This window comes from Colobus angolensis, unplaced genomic scaffold, assembly GCF_000951035.1.
Source record: "Colobus angolensis palliatus isolate OR3802 unplaced genomic scaffold, Cang.pa_1.0 Scaffold446, whole genome shotgun sequence".
Lineage (NCBI taxonomy): Eukaryota > Metazoa > Chordata > Mammalia > Primates > Cercopithecidae > Colobus > Colobus angolensis.
In genome coordinates, this window is record NW_012117888.1 from 73536 (window position 1) to 89157 (window position 15622).

The 15622-nt window shown below is 44.0% G+C and overlaps 1 protein-coding gene and 1 pseudogene across 1 annotated transcript in view; one reads left to right on the plus strand and one right to left on the minus strand.

The window, feature by feature from the left end:
• Positions 1–11127: 11127 nt before the first annotated feature.
• On the minus strand, positions 11128–12850 carry LOC105522923 (annotated as a pseudogene).
• A 2252-nt stretch (positions 12851–15102) lies between these two features.
• LOC105522924 (putative uncharacterized protein encoded by LINC00269) overlaps positions 15103–15622 on the plus strand; it is a gene marked incomplete at both ends in the record, with an annotated part of 1899 nt that continues 1379 nt past the window's right edge. Inside the window, 1 exon segment of the mRNA XM_011957545.1 lies at positions 15103–15205. Within this exon segment, the coding sequence (XP_011812935.1) occupies positions 15103–15205 (103 nt within the window).

The following is a 15622-nucleotide window of genomic DNA, read 5'->3' on the forward strand; positions in this document are numbered from 1 at the left end:
GGGCTGGAGTGCAGTGGCCGGATCTCAGCTCACTGCAAGCTCTGCCTCCTGGGTTTACGCCATTCTCCTGCCTCAGCCTCCCAAGCAGCTGGGACTACAGGCGCCCGCCTCCTGGGTTTACGCCATTCTCCTGCCTCAGCCTCCCAAGCAGCTGGGACTACAGGCGCCCGCCACCTCGCCCGGCTAGTTTTTTGTATTTTTTTAAGTAGAGACGGGGTTGCACCGTGTTAGCCGGGATGGTCTCGATCTCCTGACCCCGTGATCCGCCCGTCTCGGCCTCCCAAAGTGCTGGGATTACAGGCTTGAGCCACCGCGCCCGGCTCTTAAGAGTTTTATAATTTTGAATTTAGGTCATGAATTCAGGAAAGGCAAACTCAAGAATAATTGTTAAAGGAGAAAAGGTGTAAGTCATAAATATCTAAAAACAAGAAATATTTACAGTCAATGATATAAAACCATGCTAGATTATACTAAGGCTAAAGCTGTAATTCGCCCCCCACCTCGTAATAAAAGCAAAAAGCAGTAGCAATCACTCATATTAGCCAGGAGAGGGGGATATTTGTTAATTTCTGTGGCTTGGACATGTTTTGTCTGTATTCAGACATGATTATGCAGTGGTCCTCCTTTTTGTCTCACTTCATTACCATCACCGAGGGACCTTGCCAGATGTTGGTACTCTTTGAAATTGTTTATGTTCACAGGAGAACAACAAAGTCTAGCTGTGAGTGCCACACCAGCTCCTACATGTCTGGGATTATTTTTCTCTTTCTCATCACTGTGATAGAAAAAATTGGTGATGCTGTTTTATTGGTAATATGTGTTACATATATTTTAAATATAAGCTGTCAAGCCTTACAAGGAGCCCCTTTTGTGAAATCTAATGAACATATCATGGTTTGTTTGTATTTTTTGGGAGGCGGGGTGGGGTGAATATGTGCTGTCGAAATGAGCACAAACATATCATGGTGTTGAAACAGGATTTTAAGCCAGAGAGCAAACCCGGGTCAAATCTGGACAAGCAAAAATCTGCAGAATTTTGTTTTAACTTCTCTGGGCCTCAGTAACACCAGTCAAACTTGTAATAAACTAAAGCTAAAGCATCACTTTCACATCGAGGACGTTGCTGACCATCACCTACCCACCCCACGCTCGTTCCACCACTGTCAAAGTATACCCTTTCTGACTTTGTGCTCCTACCTGCTATACACTTCCATCGAAACACTTTATTTCATGGTGTTTGTGTCCTACACTACTCTAGAACTCAAAGAAAAGAACATATCTCATTCATCTTATTCAGGCCTTAGACAAAAGCCTGGGCCAAGAAAGTACTCAATATTATTTAATTAATTAACTATTAATAAAACATGTTTTAACAGAAGACTTGGCAGAAAATATGACTTTGAAAACTTCATACACATGATGTACTTTCTTTGTTGTTTTTTTAGACAGGATCTTGCTCTGTTGCTCAGGCTGGACTGCAATGGCATGATCATAGGCCAGTGCAGCCTTGAACTCCTAGGCTCAAGTGATCCTCTCTCCTCAGTCTCCCAAGTAGCTAGAACTACAGTTGTGCACCACCATGTCTGACTAATTTAAAAAATTTTTTTTAGAGATGGGGTCTCACTGTGTTGCCCAGGTTGGTCTTGAACTCCGTGACTCAAGTAATCCTCCCACCTCAGCCTGCCAAAGCCCTGGGATCACATGTGTGAGCCACCATGCCCAGTCTACATGAGGAATGTTGACTAAAAAGTGACAAGAGAGGAAGAAGACTGAAGTTACAAGTTCTTCACTTAGGGACATTTTGCAAAAGAAACGAAATCTGATAAATTCCTCATGAGTCACTACAAGCCGCTAACCTGGCGTTTAATGGTTTACTATAAAATTTTTTTTACAAATGCTATTTGTTTTCCAGTAAGGAGTTGTCATTTCCACCTTATTGGTCCTTTTTGTGTACCTTTCCATTCAGTGTTCCCAAGAAGATATATATAGGTATATGAAGAGCAGAGGACCAATTTCCATTAAATAAGCAATGATTGCTTTTATCTTATTACTAACATGATGCATATATATGCAAATATATGTATTTGTTTTTATTTATTTATTTATTTTTGAGACGGAGTCTTGCTCTGTTGCCCAGGCTGGAGTGCAGTGGTGTAATCTCAGCTCACTGCAAGCTCCACCTCCCGGGTTCACGCCATTCTCCCGCCTCAGCCTCCCGAGTAGCTGGCACCACAGGCGCCCACCACCACACCTGGCTAATTGTATTTTTAGTAGAGACGGGGTTTCACCATGTTAGCCAGGATGGTCTCGATCTCCTGACCTCGTGATGCACCCACCTCGCCCTCCCAAAGTGCTGGGATTACAGGCGTGAGCCACCACGCCTGGCCTGTTCTTGTTTTTGAGACAGAGTCTCACTTTGTTGCCCATCCTGGAGTGCAGTGGCACAATCACGGCTCACTGCAGCTTCAAACTCCTAGGATCAAGCGATCCTCCTGCTTCAGTCTCTTGATTAGCTGGGACCATAGGTGTGTACAACCACACCCAGCTAATTTTTACATTTTTTTGTAGAGATGAGGTCTTGCTTTGTTGCCCAGGCTGGTCTTGAACTCCTTGGCTCAAGTGATCCCCCCACATCAGCCTCCTAAATTGCTGGGATTACATGTATGAACCACTGTGCCTGGCCCATATATTAATAATATAATAAAATATATTATGAAAAATGAGATCTAAACCTATCACCTGGAGGTAACCACTAGCAATATGTTGGTTTAATATGTTGGTTTATCTTCTTCTTGGCCTTTTTGTACTATGTGTGTGTATCCACAGACATACACACCAAAACCTCCTTCCTTATTCAGTTGGCCACGGCCATAATGACACTCTTCTATACAGAACTCTCATCCTTCACCTCGAATGCCAGAGAAGTATTTCCTTTGCAATTTCTTCTCTGATTCCATCCACAGAGGCATAATGAAGAGGAGTATAGAGACCAAATCCACCTCAGGAGCACAGGAATACTGAAAGCAATGGAGAGAAGATGGAAATTCTGGTCAGCTGATAACTAGGCCAACATCAAATCAAGGTCACCACCACACAAAATACAAGAAAACTAGTAGTGAGAAGCCATTTTCTTTTCCTTTTAAAACTAAAACAACAGAATCATTACAACACGCAATTATGAGCCTTTTGCAGGGTTTCTCCTTTATTTTTTTATTTTTTATTTTTATTTTTTGAGACAGAGTCTTACTCTGTCACCCAGGCTGGAGTACAGTGGCATGATCTGGGCTCACTGCAACCTCTGCCTCCCAGGTTCAAGGGATTCTCCCTCCTCAGCCTCCCAAGTAGCTGGGACCACAGGCATGTACCACCACACCTGGCTAACTTTCGTATTTTCATTAGAGACAAGGTTTCATCATGTTGGCCAGGCTGCTCTTGAACTCCTGACCTCAAGGGATCCACCCGCCTCAGCCTCCCAAAGTGCTGGAATTATAGGCATGAGCCACCATACCCAGCCTTCTTTCTTTTTGTTTGGAAACTATTTAGTTTATATAAGAATTCCTAGAGGTTATAAGGCTTTCTGGACTAACTGAAGAGAACAAAATGCCCAAGAGACTCCTGAGGTGTACACCAGACACTATTTGATTCCTTGCTACTGTGGCATGTAGTTCCAGGCACTACTAACAGTCAATCATGCCGTGGTGGCTCTGGAAAGTCCAGATATACATTGAAGGCCAGAGAGTTGGGTATTGTCCATCCAGGGTATTGTGAGCCTTTAAACCACTTCTGTCACATAGCTGAAAATATATGCCTTTAGGGTCTTCTCTTCTGCACCTCCTAGGCACTTTTCTCAAACCTATCCAAAGATTAGAATTTGACTTTTCTTTTCTTTCTTTCTTTTTTTTCTGTTTTTTTGAGACAGAATCTTGCTCTATCACCCAGGCTGGAGTGCGGTGGCACGAACTCAGCTCACTGCAATCTCTGCCTCCCAGGTTCATGCGATTCTCATGCCTCAGCCTCCTGAGTAGCTGGGATTACAGTTGTGCCACCATGCCCAGCTAAGTTTTTTTTTTTAATTTTTAGTGGAGATAGAGTTTCACCATGTTGGTCAAACTGGTCTTGAACTCCTGACCTCAGGTGATCCACCTGCCTCGGCCTCCCAAGGTGCTGGGATGACAGGCATGAGCCACCGGCCCAGCTAAGTTTTTTTTTTTAATTTTTAGTGGAGATAGAGTTTCACCATGTTGGTCAAACTGGTCTTGAACTCCTGACCTCAGGTGATCCACCTGCCTCGGCCTCCCAAGGTGCTGGGATGACAGGCATGAGCCACCGTATCTGACCTGAATTTGGCTTTTCTATATGAGACCATGTCTTAGCTCAGGCTGCTATAATAACGTACCATGGACTGGGTGGCTTAAATAACAGAAATTTATTTCTTACAGTTCTGGAGGCTGGAAAAATTCAAGAACAAAGTGTTAACCAGGCTGGGCATGGTGTCTCATGCCTGTAATCCCAAAACTTTGGGAGGTTGAGGCAGGAAGATCACTTGAGGCCGGGAGTTTGAGACTAGCCAGGACAACATCAAGAGACCTCATATCTACAACAACAAAAATGTACTAACCAATTTGGGTCCTAGTGAGGGCCCCCTCTTGGCTTGCAGAAGATCATCTTCTTGCTGAATTCTCACATGGTAGATGTAGAAAGAGCAGAGAGGGAGAAAGAGAGAGACAGAGAGAGAGGGGGAGATCTCATATCTTATCCTTTTAAGGGCATTAATCCCAGGATGGGGGCTCCACCCTCCTGTTCTCATCTTAACCTAATTACCTGCGAAGGTCCTACCTCTTAATACCATCACATGGCAGGGAAGTATTTCAGGCTTTAACTTATAAATTTTGAGGGGACACAAATATTTAGCCCGTAACAGATCTCTAAGTAAAATTTCACTGGAAAATTGGTTCTATGGCCGGGCGCGGTGGTTCATGCCTGTAATCCCAGCACTTTGGGAGGCCAAGGCGGGTGGATTGCGAGGTCAGGAGATCGAGACCATCGTGGTCAACATGGTGAAACCCCATCTCTACTAAAATACAAATAATAATAATAATATAAATAAAAATTAGCCGGGTGTGGTGATGTGAGCCTGTAATCCCAGCTACTCAGGAGGTGAGACAGGGGAATCGCTTGAACCTGGGAGTCGGAGGTTGTGGTGAGCCAAGATTGCATCACTGCACTCCAGCCTGGTGACAGAGTGAGACGACATCTCAAAAAAAAAAAAAAAATTGGTTCTATGGTTATAATTTAGCCAACAGAATCCACAGTTTCAGGCAATCGTAATATATCATTTTTACCCAATCAATTTAAAAATGGCTTATATCATTTTGCTCTAGTACTCTGTTTCATTTTACATTGTTATTGGTTTCTTGCACTTTGGATGTGGTAATTCACTGAACTTCCCCTTTTCCAGGACATTATTGTTTCTGTTCAGCATTAGATGCCATCTTGCATTTCATAGTCCCTATCACCTGGTGTAAAAATTACCATTGTCAGCTCCTAGTCCAATAACTTCTTTTACTAAGACCAGGCTCACCTTTCTAACCTTTCCTAAGGTATATTGGGGCATTTTAACTAGAATCAATAGTTTCCAGTATCTGTGTCTCACACCAGGGAGGCAATGGATATGGTCAGAGCCATCTCCCCTTTCTGTGCCAAAGAAATTTATGGGACTGATGGCTGGGATCCACAGTCTAAATGATCAAAATGAAAAGCATTTCCAACCCTTTGTTCACTGGATCCATTAGTAAGAGTGCAGTCTCCTCTGCTCTTGAAACCCATGAGAGGCCAGGCACAGTGGCTCAGGACTATAATTTTCTGTCTCATCGAGCTGTCTAATATTGACGGTGGGGTATTAAAGTCTCCCACTATTATTGTGTTGGAGTCTAAGTCTCTTTGTAGGTCTCTAAGAACTTTATGAATCTGGGTGCTCCTGTATTAGGTGCATATATATTTAGGATAGTTAGCTCTTCTCGTTACATCAATCCCGTTACCATTATGTAATGCCCTTGTTTGTCTTTCTTGATATTTGTTGGTTTAAAGTCTGTTTCATCAGAGACTGGGATTCCAACTCTTGCTTTTTTTTGCTTTTCATTTGCTTGATAAATATTCCTCCATCCCTTTATTTTGAGCCTATATGTGTCTTTGCATGTGACATGGGTCTCCTGAATACAGCACGTGGATGGATCTTGACTCTTTATCCAATTTGTCAGTCTGTGTCTTTTAATTGGGGCATTTAGCCCATTTACATTTAAGGTTAATATTGTTATGTGTGAATTTGATGCTGTCATTATGATGCTAGCTGGTTATCTTGCCCATTAGTGGATGCAGTTTCTTCATAGTGTCGATGGTCTTTAAAATTTGGTATGTTTTTGCAGTGGCTGGTACCAGTTTTTCCTTTCCATGTTTAGCGCTTCCTTCAGAAGGCTTGTAAGGCAGACCTGTTGGTGACAAAATCTCTCAGCATTTGCTTGTCTGTAAAGTATTTTATTTCTTCTTCACTTATGAAGCTTAGTTTGGCTGGATATGAAATGCTGGGTTGAAAATTCTTTTCCTTAAGAATGTTGAATATTAGCCAGGTGTGGTGGCTCACGCCTATAATCCCAGCACTTTAGGAGGCCAAGGCAGGTGTGTCATCTAAGGTCAGGAGTTCGAGAGCAGCCTGGCCAATATGGAGAAATCCTGTCTCCAGTAAAAATACGAAATTAACTGAGTGTGGTGGTGCATGCCTGTAATCCCAGCTACTCGGGAGGCTGAGGCTGAAGAATCTCTTGAACCTGGGAGGCGGAGGTTGCGGTGAGCCAAGATCGCACCATTTCTCTCCAGCCTGGGAATCAAGAGTGAAACTCGATCTCACAAAAAAAAAAAAAAAAAAAAAAAAAAAATGTTGAATATTGGACCCCACTCTCTTCTGGCTTATAGGTTTTCTGCAGAGAGATCTGCTGTTAGTCTGATGGGCTTCCCTTTGTGGGTAACCCAACTTTTCTCTCTGGCTGTTGTTAACATTTTTTCCTTCATTTCAACCTTTGTGAATCTGATGATTATGTGTCTTGGGGTTGCTCTTCTTGAGGAGTATCTTTGTGGCTTTCTCTGTATTTCCTGAATTTGAATGTTGGCCTGTCTTGCTAGGTTGGGGAAGTTCTCCCAGAGAATACCCTGAAGAGTATTTTCCAACTTTGTTCCATTCCCCCAGTCACTTTCAGGTACACCAGTCAAACATATGTTTGATCTTTTCACATAGTCCCACACTTCTTGGAGGCTTTGTTCGTTACTTTGCATTTCTTTTTCTCTAATCTTGTCTTCATGCTTTATTTTATTAAGTTGATCTTCAATCTCTGATATCCTTTCTTCTGCTTGATGATTCGGCCATTGATACTTGTGTATGCTTCACCAAGTTCTCGTGCTGTGTTTTTCAGCTCCATCAGGTAATTTATGTTCTTCTCTAAACTGATTATTCTACTTAACAATTCATCTAACCTTTTTTCAGGGTTCTTAGCTTCCTTGCATTGGGTTAGAACATGCTCCTTTAGCTTGGAGGAGTTTGTTATTACCCACCTTCTGAAGCCTACTTCTGTCAATTCATCAAACTCATTCTCCGTCCAGTTTTGTTCCCTTGCTGGCATGAAGTTGTGATCTTTTGGAGGAGAAGAGGCATTCTGGTTTTTGGTATTTTCAGAATTTTTGCGCTGATTTTTTCTCATCTTCATGGATTTATCTACCTTTGGTCTTTGATGTTGGTGACCTTTGGATGGGGTTTTTGTGTGAATGTCCTTTTTGTTGATGTTGATGCTATTCCTATCTGATTGTTAGTTTTCCTTCTAACAGTCAGGCCCCTCTGCTGCAGGTCTCCTGGAGTTTGCTGGAGGTCCACTCCAGACCCTGTTTGGCTGGGTGTCACCAGCAGAGGCTGCAGAACAGCAAAGATTGCTGCCTGTTCCTTCCTCTGGAAGTTTCATCCCAGAGGGGCACCTACAGGATGCCAGCCGGAGCTCTCCTGTATACAGTGTCAGTTGACCCCTGCTGGGAGGTGTCTCCCAGTCAGGAGGCATGGAGGTCAAGGACCCGCTCCAGGAGGCAGTCAGTCCATTAGCAGAGCTCAAGCACTGTGCTGGGAGATCTGCTGCTCTCTTTTTTTCTGCTTTTATGATGTCAAAAGCAAAGACTTTTTTCCACTCTGATTGAACTGAGTTATCTTCCAAAGTTGTAACATGTGTACAACCTCAAATCATTATTTAAAAAGTATCAAATATCATGCATGAATGAGTATTTTCAAGTCTGGAAAGATTGTTAGAAATTTAATTGAAGGCTTCCATAGCAGGCTGAACTTAAGCATGAAGGACCACCTGGTATCCTTAATTTTCTCCTCCGCCTTAACAATTGTGTTGAATACTTTGTAACCTCAGTAAGGTCAGCAACATCAAAGAAACTCATCATCAGAGAAGCTTAGTCTCTAGATTTTCTTTTCTTTTCTGTTTTTTTTTTTTTTTTCTTTTTAGAGACAGGGTCTCACTCTGTCACCCAAGCTGGAGTGCAGTGGTGTGATCTTGGCTCACTGGAACCTCTGCCTCCCAGGTTCAAGTGATTCTCCTGCCTCAGCCTCCTGAGCAGCTGGGATTACAGGTGCACACCACCATGCCTGGCTAATTTTTGTACTTTTAGTAGAGATGGAGTTTCACCATGTTAGCCAGGATGGTCTCGATCTCCTGACCTCGTGATCCACCCACCTCGGCCTCCCAAAGTGTTTCATCGTGTTAGCCAGGATGGTCTCGATCTCCTGACCTCGTGATCCACCCACCTCGGCCTCCCAAAGTGCTAGGATTACAGGCATGAGTCACCGTGCCCGGCTGTAGTCTCTGGATTTTCATTTGAAAATTGAAACATTTTATAAGTAGTACCATGGTTTGAATGTGTTCCCCAAAATTCATGTGTTAGAAACTTAATATCCCATGCAATAGTGCTGAGAGGTGGGACATTTAAGAGGGCAGAGCCCTCATGAATGGATCAATGCCATTATCATAGGATTGAGTTCGTCATGAAAGTATGAGTTTGGCATCCTTCCCTTTTGCTCTCTTATGCTCTCTTCCTTTTCAGCCTTCTTCCATGAAATGAAGCAACACAAAGGCCCTCACAAGATGTCAGCACCTTGATCTTGGATTTCCCATCCTCCAGAACTATGAAAAATTAATCTCTTGTTTTTTTTTCTTATTTTTTCCATCAATTGCCCCATCTCAGCAGCAGCAAATGGACAAAGACAAGCAGGTAAAACTTTCTATTAAAGTAAAATTATAGGCTGGGCGTGGTAGCTCATGCCTGTAATCCCAGTGCTTTGGGAGGCCAAGGTGGGTGGATCACTTGAGGCCAGGATTTCGAGACCAGCCTGGTAAACATGGTGAACCCGTCTCTACTAAAATTACAAAAAAAAAAAAAAATTAGCCAGACCTGGTAGTAGACATCTGTAATCCTAGCTACTCTGGAGGCCGAGGCAGGAAAACTGCTTGAACCCAGGAGGCAGAGGTTGCAGTGAGCCAAGATCGCGCCACTGCACTCCAGCCTGGGTGACAGAGCGAGACTTCATCTCCAAAAAAAAAAAAGAAAGAAAAGTGAAAGTATAAGTGGCTTCTCATAGAATGATTAGACACTTTGCTTAAATGACTGTGGACCCTTTTTGTGTAAATGTAATCTGTCTGCCAGGTGATGCCCAACACCATGCCTAACCCTACTTCATCTTCAGCACCCAACTTATTTGACATATCACCTGGTAATAAAAATACGATTTTTTTTTTTTAAAGTTGCCCAGTGCGGTGGCTCACACTTGTAATCCTAGCACTTTGGGAGGCCTAGGTAGGTGGATCACAAGGTCTGGAGTTTGAGACCAGCCTGGCCAACACAGTGAAACCCTATCTCTACTAAAAATCCAAAAAATTAGCTGTACATGGTGGCAGGCACCTGTAATCTCAGCTACTCAGGAGACTGAGGCAGGAGAATTGCTTGAACCTGGGAGGCAGAGATTGCAGTGAGCCAAGATTGTGCCACTGCACTCCAGCCTGGGCAACAGAGCTAGATTCCATCTTGGAAAAAAAAAAAAAAAGTCGATATGTTCTGTGGAAGTGGGAATCCATAATGAGACGAGGAAACAGCAAGTGATCAAGTTACATCATAAGGCAGGTGTCAGATCACAAAGGTACATGCTTGGGCAGTTCCAGTAAGAAGCTAAGTTATGGTTGAAAGGCAAGAGACTCCTAGAACCTTAGTAATTTTCCAGGACTACCCCGTGTGAACATTTTAAAGGAGTTTATATGCCTACAGAACATCATAAATTCATACCATGGACTTATTTATACCTAGGCCTATTAATTTATACCTAGGACCATTAACTTTATCTTGATAGACTTTTACACATATTTGATACTTTTGATGTTATAAAAGTAATAAACATTCTTTTAAAATCTTCCCCATATTACAGAAATATGTGAGTTTGAAATGAAAGGTCCCTGTTATCTCCCCACCAGCTATAATCACTAACAAAAGGTTTTTGTATATTCTTCAAGATACATACTTATTTTTCTTTCTTTCTTTCTTTCTTTTTTATTGAGACAGGGTTTTGCTCTGTCACCCAGGCATCAAGATAATACTTTACTGCAGCCTTGACCTCTCGGGTTCCATCAATCCTTTCACCCCAGCCTCCTATGTTGCTGAGACTACTAATATGGGTCCCACCATGCCTGGCTAATTTTTTATATTTTATTGTGACAGGGTCTTACTGTGTTGCCCAGTCTGGTCTCAAACTCCTAGGCTCAAGCAATCCTTCTGCCTTGGCCTCCCAAAATTCTGGGATTGCATGAGCCCCCACACCTAGCTTGTTTATCTTTTTTTTTTTTAACTAATGTATCTTTTGTCATTTTATAGCTCCCCGCCGCAGCTGATCCCCCACTCTTCCCTTCGATGACCACGTTGGCAGGCTTCAGGGGAACCAGGGAACAAAGCTGGGGAGAATAAGTCACAATTGCAAATTATCACAACAATTAGCGCCTGTACTTGGGGAATCTAAATTGAGGAGGCCCCAGCTCCTCATTGTACAGGGGTCTATTTGGCAGTAACCTTGCTCTGGAGATGATGATATTCCTTCAGTCTGAGGGAATTGATGTTGATGAAACCGGTGGTATCGATTGGCTCATAATACCCTGCATGTTCATGCTCACCAGCTCCTCATTGTAGAGACACAGTGGGACTCCCAGCCTAGAATGTACACCTGGACCTTGAAGACGGATACCTGCACTTTCCCTTCCACTCGCTCCTGGGACTTGGCAATGCAGTGGTGGACAAATTTACAATCAAGTGCCAGAAACCGGTATACACCAGCTCAGCAAATTTCAAGCCCAAGCCTTATTTGATTTTGCATACTTCCCGGTCCATGGTGAAGGCCCCGATGTCTAAATGAGCGTGGTAAACGATGGTGCCTGCTGGGGCCTCGTAGATACCTGGGGACTTCATTCCAGTGAAGTGATTCTCCATGATGTCAATACGGCCCACGCCGTGCTTGCCCACGTCTTCACTCATGTACACGAAGAGCTCCAAGGAGGTCTGGTGGGTGCTGCCATCCTTGATGTTGGTCGCTTTCACGGGGACTCCTTATTTGAACTCGATCTCGAGAATGTCAGAGGTTCTGGGGCCTTTGGCTGGGTCCTGGGTCTTCATGTAGAGACCTGGAGGCGCTTGGTTCTTGGGGTTCTCCAAGATTCCAGTCTCATTGCTGATGTGCATGAGGTTCTCGTCCGTGCTCCATGGGTTCTTGGGAGTGACTGGGATGGGAATCCCGTGTTGCTTTGCGTATTCCATCAGGTCATTGCGGATCTCGAACCAGTTGTAGAACTTGGGCATCCTCCAGGGAGCAATGACCTTTATCTGGGGGGCCAGCGAGTAGCAGATGAGCTCAAACTGGACCTGATCATTTCCCTTTCTTGTGGCGCCTTGGGACACTTACTTGACCCCCTCCTGCTGGGCAATTTCCACTTGTTTTCAGGCGATGCAGGGCCTGGTGAGGTGAGAGAGGTGCCTTCACCTCTGAGGTGAGAGAGGGCCCAGAGGTGAGAGAGGTACAGCACGCTGGACTGGATGGCCGGCCAGATGAACTCCTTCACAAACTCCCTGCTGACATCCTCAATGAACACCTTTTTGCCCCCAAACTTCAGTGCCTTCTTCCTGGCTTCCTCGAAGTCTTCCTTCTGGCCAGTGTTGGCCAGGTAGGCAATGACGTCTTAGCCTTGTAATAGCCTTGTTCCTTCAGCAACACATGGATGCAGGAGGTGTCCAGGCCGCCACTGTAGGCCAGAACCCCAGAGCCTTTGCTGGACTTAGCGTCTGGAATTGGAGGCACGAGTTCCTGGCATCTGGAATCTGTCTTTTTTTTTTTTTTTTTTTTTGAGACGGAGTCTTGCTCTGTCGCCCAGGCTGGAGTGCAGTAGCTGGATCTCAGCTCACTGCAACCTCTGCCTCCCATGTTCATGCCATTCTCCTGCCTCAGCCTCCCGAGTAGCTGGGACTACAGGCGCCAGCCACCTTGCCCGGCTAATTTTTTTTGTATTTTTAGTAGAGATGGAGTTTCACCGTGTTAGCCAGGATGGTCTCAATCTCCTGACCTCGTGATCCGCCCATCTCGGCCTCCCAAAGTGCTGGGATTACAGGCTTGAGCCACCGCGCCCGGCCGGAATCTGTCTTAACAGTGCAGTGAACCACTCAGGACTGGGCAGCAGTTGCAGGAGATGGAGCAGGGCTGTTTATCTTTTAAAAATGGGATTTTACAATACATGGGGTCACGTATAAATGTCACTAATATTGATAAAAATATAACTTTTAAGAGGCTTCATACTATTCTAGTTTATGGAAGAATCAACTGTAATTTATTTTAATTTTTATTACATAGCACATATACAAGACTATTTCAACCAAAATGTGCATGCTACTTATTTATTTATTTATTGAAATAGGATCTCACTCTGTCACCCAGGCTGGAGTGCAGTGGCACGATCACACTTCACTGCAGCCTCAACCTCCCTGGGCTCAAGTGATCCTCCTGCCTCAGCCTCCTAAGTAGCTGGAGCTACCGGTGCACACTACCACACCTGGCTAATTTTTGTACTTTTTGTAGAGATGGGTTCTCACCACATTGTACAGGTTGATCTCGAACTCCTGAGCTCAAGTGATCCACCTGCCTCAGCCTCTGAAAGTGCTGGGATTGTCCAGGCGTGTGGTAGTTTACGCCTGTAATCCCAGCACTTTGGGAGGCTGAGGCAGGTGGATCTCTTGAGGTCAAGAGTTCAAGAGCAGCCTGGCCAACATGGCAAAACCCGTCTCTACCAAAAATACAAAAAAAAAAAAGTTAACTGGGCGTGGTGGCAGGCACCTATAATCCCAGCTACTCGGGAGGCTGAGGCAGGAGAATCGCTGGAACCCAGGAGGCAGAGGTTGCAGTGAACCAAGATCGTGGCGTTGCACTCCAGCCTGGGCGACAGAGTGAGACTCTGTCTCAAAAAAAAAAAAAAAAAAAAAAGTGCTGGGAGTACAGGCATTAGCTACTGTGCCCAGCCCAAAGTGTGTATTTTAATGTGTAATAATAAAAAAGTATAAACTGGGTGTGATGGTACATGCCTGTACTCTCAGTTACTTGGGCAGCTGAGATGGGAGGATCGCTTGAGCCCAGGAATTTGAGGCCAAAATAAGCAACATAGTGATACCTACTCTCTAAAAAAGATTTTTTTAAAAAACCCAGCAAAACAGCAAACACCCATGACCCCTGCTTAGGAAATAGAACACTACCCATACATTTATTTGGAGGCCCCTCCCCAACCAGATAATTATGATTCTAAATTTTATTATTCCCTAGCTTTTCATTATAGTTTGACTATGGCTATATGTCTACTGATATGCAATTCTTACTTTTGCATGGTTTTGAGCTTTATGCAAGGGGAATCACATAGTATGTGGATTCTGCTGTGACTTTTTTTTTTAAATGATACGGTGTCTTACTCTGTCGTTCAGGCTGGAAAGCAGTGGTATGATCTGGGCTCACTGCAACAACCTCTGCCTCCAGGCTCGTGCGATTCTCGTGCCTCAGTCTCCTGAGTAGCTGGGATTACAGGCGTGTGCAACCCTGCCTGGTTATTTTTTTTTGTATTTTTAGTAGAGATGGGGTTTCACCATGTTGGCCAGGCTGGTCTCAAACTCCTGACCTCAAATGATTCACCGGCCTCGGCCTCCGAAAATGCTGGGATTACAGGTGTGAGTCACCGCAACCAACCTTCTGTGACTTTTAAACATTACTGAGATTTATCTATAGTAATGCATGTGACTGTAGTTTAGTTATTTTTCATTGCTGTATGGTATTTGAGTACTTCAGTAAATCACAATTTATCCATCTTGCTGATAGAAACTTGAATTGTTGCCAGTTATTTTGCTATTTTAAATTTTACCATAGTGTATATGTTTCTTGGTATACATGTATAAGATTTCTCCAGGGTATATGCCTAGAAGTGAAACTGAGGGTCATAAGGTATGCTCATTTTCTTTTCTTTTTTTTTTGAAATGGAGTCTTGCTCTCTCGTCCAGGCTGGGGTGCAATGGTGTGATCTCGGCTCACTGCAATCTCCGCCTCCTGGGTTCAAGGGATACTCCTGCCTCAGCCTCCCAAGTAGCTGGGATCACAGGTGCCCACCACAACGCCCAGCTAATTTTCTTTTCTTTTTGTATTTTTAGTAGAAACTGGGTTTCACCATGCTGGCCAGGATGGTCTCAATCTCCTGACCTTGTGATCCACCCACCTCAGCCTCCCAAAGTGCTGGGATTACAGAGGTGAGCCACCGTGCCCAGCTGGTATGCTCATTTTCAAGTTTAGTAGATAATGTCAATTTATTTCCATAGCAGTTGTACAAATTTGCACTGCCATCAGAGAATGTAAGTCTTCCTATTGCACCACATCTTAGCCAATACTTTATATTATCAGAGTTTTCGTTTTCATTTTCTTTTCTTTCTTCTTTTTTTTCAGACGGAATTTAGCTCTTGTTGCCCAGGCTGGAGTGCATTGGCACAATCTCGGCTCACCACAACCTCCACCTCCCAGGTTCAAGTGATTCTCCTACCTCAGCCTCCCGAGTAGCTGGGATTACAGGCATGTGCCACTACACCCGGCTAATTTTGTATTTTTAATAGAGACAGGGTTTCTCCCTGTTGGTCAGGCTGGTCTCGAACTCCCTACCTCAAGTGATCTGCCCGCCTCAGCCTCCCAAAGTGCTGGAATTACAGGCATGAGCCACCGTGCAGGGCCTCAGAGTTTTCATTTTCTTCTAATATGTTACTGAGCTTTGATTTATATTTCTCTGATTCCTAAGTTAAACAATTTTCTCATGAGCACAAAATGGACAAAGACAAGCAGATAAAATTTCTTTTCTTTGCTTTTCTTTCTTTCTTTTTTTTTTTTTTGAGACGGAGTCTTTTTTTTTGAGACGGAGTCTCTCTCTGTCGCCCAAACTGGAGTGCAGTGGCCGGATCTCAGCTCACTGCAAGCTCCGCCTTTCGGGTTCATGCC